Source organism: Gymnoscopelus microlampas (assembly GCF_963454915.1).
Source record: "Gymnoscopelus microlampas genome assembly, chromosome: 16".
NCBI classification, from domain to species: domain Eukaryota; kingdom Metazoa; phylum Chordata; class Actinopteri; order Myctophiformes; family Myctophidae; genus Gymnoscopelus; species Gymnoscopelus microlampas.
Genome location: NC_139953.1, coordinates 29613314 through 29622205, shown reverse-complemented (window position 1 = coordinate 29622205; position 8892 = coordinate 29613314). Strand labels below are relative to the sequence as shown.

At 42.9% G+C, this 8892-nt stretch overlaps 1 protein-coding gene across 2 annotated transcripts in view; it reads left to right on the top strand.

The window, feature by feature from the left end:
• Positions 1-810: 810 nt before the first annotated feature.
• ift172 (intraflagellar transport 172) overlaps positions 811-8892 on the top strand; it is a 63314-nt gene continuing 55232 nt past the window's right edge. For both annotated transcript variants that reach the window (XM_084081785.1, XM_084081784.1), the window contains exons 1-10: positions 811-1301; positions 2401-2544; positions 2869-2981; positions 3074-3113; positions 3195-3260; positions 4625-4704; positions 4877-4964; positions 6116-6330; positions 8068-8191; positions 8530-8625. In XM_084081785.1, the coding sequence (XP_083937911.1) occupies positions 1263-1301; positions 2401-2544; positions 2869-2981; positions 3074-3113; positions 3195-3260; positions 4625-4704; positions 4877-4964; positions 6116-6330; positions 8068-8191; positions 8530-8625 (1005 nt within the window). In that variant the 5' untranslated portion in view covers positions 811-1262. The remainder of the gene's footprint in view (positions 1302-2400; positions 2545-2868; positions 2982-3073; positions 3114-3194; positions 3261-4624; positions 4705-4876; positions 4965-6115; positions 6331-8067; positions 8192-8529; positions 8626-8892) is intronic.

Sequence of the window (8892 nt, the reverse complement as noted above, 5' to 3'; positions counted from 1 at the left end):
TAAATGTGCGTGCACTATCCGGAGACTATTTAGCGTCGGTATTATCCCACGGGAAAATTCTATTCCATTTAAATAGGGATTGGGGAACCAAAACAAAGCGGTACCGCAAAACCGGATGGGCAGAATCCGGAAAGAGGATTCTTTTTCTTTTTTTTTCCAGTAGGCGTGGTCTAGACCGGATCATATGTTGTCTTCTGGAACGCAGTGGGTACAAACAGACATGTCCGTTCGCGACGGAACGAACGGCCGGAAGTCCCGTCCACTCCCATGTTAAAAAAAAAACGGGGGCGTGTACCCGTTTTTTCTTTTAACATGGGAGTGGATGGGACTTCCTGCCGTTCGTACGGTTGCAAACGGACAAGTGTGTTTGTACCCAGTGGGTACAAGCAGACATGTCCGTTCGCGACGGAACGAACGGCCGGAAGTCCCATCCACTCCCATGTTAAAAAAAAAACGGGGGCGTGTACCCGTTTTTTTTTTTAACATGGGAGTGGATGGGACTTCCGGCCGTTCGTTCCGTCGCGAACGGACATGTCTGCTTGTACCCAGTGGGTACAAACAGACATGTCCGTTTGCAACCGTACGAACGGCCGGAAGTCCCATCCACTCCCATGTTAAAAAAAAAACGGGGGCGTGTACCCGTTTTTTTTTTTTACATGGGAGTGGATGGGACTTCCGGCCGTTCGTTCCGTCGCGAACGGACAAAAACGGACAAGTGTGTTTGTACCCAGAGACCAGGCTTTCCTCCGAGTGGAAAGACTGGTGATGCGAGGTTAGGGTAGATGCCTTGCAGGCGTGAGTCCACTGGTTTGAATCTGGGGCGAGGACTTATTTTTAACTCTATGGGCGAGGACCACCAACACCAAGCCAAGCCCGCATAGCTTGCAAGCATATCATGATGCGCGGAACCCACACACAACACTCCATTTTTCTCTTATTTCACAGAGCACCTTTTACTGAAAATCCCATAGCGTGTCATGTCCGCGACAGGTACTTTGCGTCGGCGAGCGGCACCGTCGTGCGACGACGAAGTATAAACGGGATTTTAAAGTCCCGCCCCTGCTAGACAACGGTTACTAGGGAGAGCGATGTTGTTTACCAAGATGTCTCCTACGTTAGCTCGTAGCGGGGCTAGTACAACAACAGCTATAATCTGCTAACGGTTTTACCAATGACCCACTGCAGTGCAGCCCCGTCCCGAGGTTCTCTTAGATCTTTCTAGATTTCTGCGCGTAGTACCAATATTTCTCGCATATTCAGAAATGCAACTGAAACATCTTAAGACGCTTTTGACACCACAGGTAAGTAAGTTCAGTGTCTATGTGTGCCGATGCTAGGCTATTTAGGCCAGTGGTTCTCAAACTTTTTCATGTCAAGGACCCCTAAATTAATGTGTATTTGGTCGCGGACCTCCATCTGAAAATACTTTGTTGTGCCAAGGACTCACCCCCCCATACTAGCCATGGTTCACATGACGCTCGTCCGTCTGTCATGATACATATGACAGTCATGTTTCAGGGCATACAAGATTTGTGGTGTGAACATTTAAAAAAATATTCAGACATTTTCAAAGAATGTCAAGATGTTTTGAAAATAGATGATCTAGGGCCATGGCGGTCCCTGGACCCCACTATGAGAACCATAGACCACCGGACCACCAACTGAGTGTACAAATGGAATCAAATGGACCAGTTCCAATTGTGCACTCACTCATTGTTACAACCACATAAGGGTCCATTTGGTTCCTAACTATCCATCATTTATCAACCTGGGGACCCCATGGAACCCCCAAAGTTGTTCTGATCTGAAGTTGCTTTCTATCCACGACCATATATTAGCTTTAACCAAACGCTATATTGGCATGGTTGGTATGAACAATGTGTCGACTCGACTCGTGTGTGTGTGTTGCACCTCAACACAAAAACCCTTTCACACGTAACCAGCCACAATTTGTGTGAGACATCTCATGTTGGCCCCAGCGTTGCCAGATTTTCGAGAGAAATAAGCAACCAGGTCTATTGAAAACAAGCTCAAAAGAAGCGACTAGGCAATGGGTATTTGAAAATAGCAGATCTACGTGAGCATAGATCTGCTATTCTCAACAAAATAAATAAATAATAATCTTGGTAATTATTTTTGGATCTTAGAATATTTTGGAAACATTTTACAAATCTTGTATGGGGGCTTCCCTGGCACAAAATATTTTCAGATGGAAGTCCGTGGACAAATACGTAGTCATTTTGAGGTCATTGATCATGAAAATGTTTGAGAACCGAAGCACTGGTTTAAACAAGTTAAAACAACATTAAGAAACAAGAAACAACACTAGAAACAAGCACAAAAAAAAAATAACACAACCCGCATGACTCACTGTTGACGGTTTCTGTCCCTCTTTCATAGGAAGGTGCAGCCAAAGTGACATGCATGGCATGGGCACCAAATAACAGCAAGTTTGCTGTGTGCACTGTAGACAGAGTGGTGCTTCTCTATGATGAGCAAGGAGAGAGGAGAGACAAATTCTCTACCAAGCCCATAGACTCAAAGGTAAAATGTTCACTCACATTATTTATATAGGCTATTGTTTGACATAGACAGTAATATCAGCTATTTTTAGCATGACAAATGTAATAGTCCAGCGATGATAGATTGTTAAACTCTGCCCGTCTGCCATCACAGTCGGATGAATTCAGACATTTTCTGTACACACGCACGCACGCGCGCGCACATTATGGTGACTTCTTTCTATTCAAAAACAAAAAATTAACCCTGCGATCCAAGATGATTTGATTATCATTAATCAAAAAAGTAATTGATAAAATAAGCTCTAGTGGGAAGCAATAATCCATTGATGTTTGAATTCTATGACAGTATGGGAAACAGAGTTACTCAGTGAAGGACATGGCCTTCTCCCCCGACTCCACGAAAATCGCCATCGGCCAGTCTGACAACATCATCTTTGTATACAGAATAGGAGAGGAATGGTAAAATGCATTCGCTCACTTCACGCTGTATATTACATTTCATGTACTGTATATAAATGTCAACATATGCTGACAGTTTCCTCTCTACCCAGGGGGGACAAGAAAGCCATTTGTAACAAATTTGTTCAGACGGTGAGTAAAATCTAAAGCTGTTTAATCGTGTTGTATTTTTCTAGTCAGTCAGTCATTCTCACTGTATTTGTTTTATTACAGAGTGCAGTGACTCGCTTGCTTTGGCCATTGGAGCACGCTATTGTCTTTGGTTTAGTTGAGGGCAAGGTAAGACACACACAATGTCCTTGTACACACTCACTTTTATTTATGATATGCTCTCAGAAGTTATTGTCTCCGCCAGGCCGAAGGCGTGGCCGAGACTACGTTTTCGTCCCTCTTCGTCCGTCTGTCTTTCTGTCTGTCTGTGTGCAGCTAATCTCCGGCACCGTTGATCCGATCGGCGTGAAACTGTGCTTGCACATTCCCTGGAGGCCAGAGCAGAACCTCTGACCCATTTTTTTTGGGTCAGAGGTTTCCCCAAATCAGCCTGTTATATCGCCACATTATTTTATTTTACTCCTCGAGATTTTGTCCAAACATCACGCCAATCGGTACACATTATATGTCGTGTTATCAAGACAGATCTGTCCCATTGGCTAAAATTGTCTTCCAAAGTTTACAGGAGTGGCCCGTTTTGAACAAAATGCCTCAAATTATGAACGCAGCGTCTAATTGCCGTGGAACTTTTCCCACCACATTCCCTACATTTTTTTAATTGGCCTCATGGTGGTATTATTCACGTTTTCGATTCCTTGGATCATTTTGGAACTGAGCTTGCAAAACACACCTTTTTCTACTACTCCTTCAGATTTTGTCCAAACCTCACTCAAATTGGTACACATTATCTCTGTAGTCGTGTGATCAAGATGTATGTGTCAGGTATTTCGGATTCTATTCCGATTGACTACGATTGGTTTTCAACATTTGCAAGACATGCTACAAGCACCGCTAGACCAGTGCTCCTAGGAGCACAGTGACCGACGGACCTCTAACATCACACTCATGTCACGGCTGAACCTCTGACGTCACGCTCATGTCACCATGACTCAGCCATAACCAGCCATAACCATATAAGGAGTTCCCAATGCAGCTACGGCCAAATATGGAGTGTGTTGACTAACCTCAATGTGTCGTCATAGCATCAGAAAACGAATCAGTAAGCTCCATATATGGGCACAAAAGGGAGAATACCCATATATGTGCATATACTGATGACATCAGGGATCTCCATATATGGGTATAAAAGGGACAAGGACTGACAGATACAGAGATCTCCATATATGGGCATAAAAGGGACAAGGACTGACAATCAGATCAGTCAGATCTGCCGTGCGACATAGGTGTGAGGGTCGAATAGCGGCCTGAACTCTAGTACCCAACATGATACTGAAGCTGCAAGGTGTTTAAAATGAGCTTTAATTTGACGCTTGAAGTGAAGAAAGAAAAAATAATTTGACGCTTAAAGTGAAAAAATAAAAAACATGCAAGCCTGGACAAAAAACTTGAGGAAAATGCTTTTGTTAAAAAGTGAATGTTTTAGTGGTTGGGTGACATCATCTAGGCTGAGCCATTTCTTTCTCCTGTCACAGGTTCGTCTGGCCAACACTCAGACCAACAAGTCATCCACCATCTATGGGACGGAGTCCTGTGTTGTCGCACTGGCTTCAAAGTACGCACACTCTGACTCTGCTTGACTTTATGACAAAATAATGAATATAATTCTATTGTCAGGTTTTCCATTTTCCTATGACATGTTTGGTCACAAGTTATTTTCTAAACTGAAAATACTCTCAGAGTTTAATTATCACTCAGGATTTTAAAGTGTACCGTCTCTTCTGCAGTGTGTCTGGTAAAGGCATCCTGTCTGGTCACGCTGATGGAACAGTGGTACGTTACTTCTTCGACGACGAAGGCTCAGGAGATTCTCAGGTATCTGAAGCTTAACTGAAAGATAATTCTGTAGGCAGATACATTTATCTGTTTCTACATTCATCTTCTCATTTCTATGCGCCTATATCCATCCTCCATATTTCTTCTAGATATCGGCAATTATGCAGCCGATGTGTCCCGACTATTAACCACTTTAAAACTGACATTCCTATTTTGAGCATGTCATTATAGGCGAAAAATTTAAAAAGTAGAAGATCTACAAGCTCGCAATGTGTCGTGTGAGCTTGTAGATGGGCTATTTTTAAAATATTTTCAATAGAGCTCAAAGGGATTTTTCACTTTCAAAACATTATTGGGTCATTTTATTGTCTACCCAGGCTTGTGTGAGCCCCCCAGACAGTTTTTAAGTTGCTGGATTCAGTATTTAGATATTTGATATTAATTTTATCAGACACGCCCATTGTAACTTCAAACTCCATTTTTAACATGTTAGATTAATCAAAAACACCTGTCCTTGTTTCTGGTGACTCATCCTAATTCGTGAGGGGGCCGTGTTTTTTCGATTACTTTTTTCATTTATTTAATTTAATATTTTTATTGTATTACATTTTTTTTCATTTTCCCAAAAATATGTAAACAATGAATGAAAAAAGTAATTGAAAAAACACGGTCTCCTCACGTATTAGAAGGACAATATCAGTCACCAGAACCAAGGACGGGTGTTTATGATGAATCTTTTGTTTGAAGTTACATTGGGTTTGTATAGGAAGGGGGCGTGTCTGATAAAATGAATATCAAATATCTAAATACTGAATCAAGCAACTTAAAAACTGTCGGGGGTGATCCTAAAAGCCTGAGTAGATGATAAAATGACCCCAATTTCTTTTGAAAGTGAAATATCCCTTTAAGTGGTTAAATAAAGTAAATTCTAGTCAAATGTTCTCAAAAAGAAACTGAAATCAAATCTTTAATCAAATCTTCAAAACGTTTTTCAAATTGATTAATTCAAATACACTTACAAAAACACTTTTGCACAAAATACCGGTCATACCGGTCAATCTGCAATCGGTGGTCTACTCTAGGACTCTCCAAAATCGATATCAGACACGAAAATCTGGCATCAGTCTGGCTCTAATCTCTTCTTTGTCTTTCCCTCTGTTCCCATGTCTCTCTCTCAAACATACACACAGGGTAAGCTTCTGGTGCACCCGTGTCCTCCCTACGCCCTGGCATGGGGGACCAACAGCATCATGGTGGGCGGTTGTGACAAGAAGGTGGTGGCCTATGGCAGAGAGGGCCACATCCTGCAGACGTTTGACTATAGCCGTGACCGCGCTGAAAAGGAGTTCACGGTGGCCGACACCAGCCCCAGTGGCCAGTCTGTGGTGTTCGGCAGCTATGACAGGTAAGGCCGCTCATATCCAGCAAGGCTTCACAATAAGAAGAAAAAGATGAAGATGTAAGATGATAGTAACTATAAATAATACATCACATGGATGCACCTGGGACGTATCATCAGTGTTGTAGCCTGGTGTCATAGGGTGCTTCGGGTCTCGCAACATACACCCTCGCCCAGGTGACCCAGCCGGGGTTGATCAAGCCCCAACTTACATCCCAGGTAGCTACCCACGGACAGTCCTATAGGGAAAGACAGGGCCACTCAGTCCGCTTCTCCGGAAGTACTCTTTTTGAACTCGGGGAGGCTCTGGCACGTGGAGGGACTAGGCTCTGTGGGTTGTCTCCTGGCCGGGCTCCTCCTTCGTCTCACCAGGTCCAGGACCTGAGCGCTGCGCCAGATCCGGTGCACCGCCCCGATCCAAACATTTCCTTCTGGGGTGATGGTTCCTTGGGTAATATCCTTATTAGGGTGACAGACAGACAGACAGACAGACAGACAGTTTGTTCAGGGAAATGTCTCTGTACACAGCAAAATCCTGACTGTTATTTTATCTCTAGGTTAAATTAACAATCAGGTTTGCTAATGTACAGTAATTGACCTAAAGAACGGTATGTTGGCATTGTTGACATGATTGATTAATATTCATATCGATTAGATTCATCCTATTAGGCAGATATACTGTACAGTGCATAACTGAATGCCAGTATGAGCTGTGGAGATACCATGCAAATGCCTCTGGGTGGCAGTGTGTGCCAAGGGTTTATTTAGGCTTTGACCATGGTTGGTTATCACAAAGAACTGTTTTGTTTTTCAGCCAACCTTCAACAGCAAGTTTATTATTATGATTGTCATTATTATTATTATTATTAAAGATCATTTTTATGCTTTATTTCTTACATTGCAGAGTGTAGAGAGACAGGAAAACAAGGGCACAGAGAGGAGAGACATGCGAGACAAGACCAGGAGTTGTATTTGTATTTGGGTCCTTGTGCCTCACAAAGAGCACTGAGCATGTTCTGTGCATTAACTGGCTTAGCCACCAGGCACCCCATCATGAGTTAAAGACACAATCTGGAACACAATCTGGATGGATAAAATGATATTTTAACCAATCAATATTGTATTTTAATACAATATAACTAGTACATCTGCAGTTGTTGAGGGTGGTCTCCCTACCCTTCCTGGCTTCCATTGAGATAATTAGCCCCTGGAGTCGGGGTATGTATGACACCTACCAGTACTAGTACTGCCTGAAGTTCATAAGTGCGATATCTCCCCTGAACAATTCTGGATCAATCAGTAATTGATGAGGCAGTAGGAGTCAGAGACAATATTCTAGGTGGTGATAGTTATACTTTCATTTACATGCTATCATGGGGAGAAGTACATTAGACACACAATCTGACACAGATCGGTGGTAAGGTAGTTCTGCCCACAAGCACAGGGGGGCATAATATCCACAAAACGGCAACGATTACTGAAAGATCATAGTCTCAACAAAACTACAATGGTAAAACGAATACCTCCCACACGGGAGACCCCGGTTTAAAGGCCGGGTAGGACATGATTAAGATGATAATTTTGCTAAAATGCAGATACATTGAGTGATTGTGCTATTTCATTGACCAGTCACTAATGACTAATAATCATCTATGGAAGTATTCCAAAACTTTCATCGTCAACAGTGCGACGTGGATGGTGCATGCTTTTAAAATAGGTTTTCTGTTTCCATGTTTTGTGTAGGTTGCGGGTGTATAACTGGGCTCCGAGGAGGGGTGTTTGGGATGAAGCCAAACCTAAAGAGATCCCCAATCTCTACACCATCACTGCATTGGCTTGGAAGAAGGACGGGTCTCGTCTCTGTGCGGTTAGTGACCTCTCTGGTGACTTCATTTGGGGGGGTTTACATCTGGCAGTAGTGCTGGCATCTCCGTTGCTGTCATGCTCTCTGCTTCTTTGTAAGCCAACAGAGGCAGAGAAATGGGAAAAGCAAACCAGTATAGCGGCACATTTAATATAAGGGTTAACATGATGGCAAAGAAAAATAAAGTTGCCAAAAGAGATTTTTCTATTTAGTCTGCTCTCTTGCTACCACTTGAAGAAGTATACCCACCTGTGAACATTTTGTGCAGTCATCAACTGCTTCAATATTCATCAGCCACTCACTCGACTTTTGTGTGTGTCCATAAACATCTGCTCTCCCAGGGAACACTGTGTGGGGGAGTCGAGCAGTTTGATTGCTGCTTGCGGAGGAGCATCTACAAGAACAAGTTTGAGATGACCTACGTGGGCCTGAGCCAGGTACACATGCTCAGACACAAACACAGAGAGAGAGAGAGAGAGAGAATGAGAACATGAAAGGCATCGCTGATTGTCTCTCAAAAAATGTAGCCCGAAAATGCAGTTGGCATTGTGTCAATAGACTGAAACATGCCCAGCCCCATGCACACTGCAAAATCCAGAGTTTAAATTTAACTCTCAGAATTAGTTTTACTGAGTACCAGCAGCTACCTTACAGTCTGTATTGAGACTTCAACTGGCTGTATCACAATACAAAAATTAAATAAA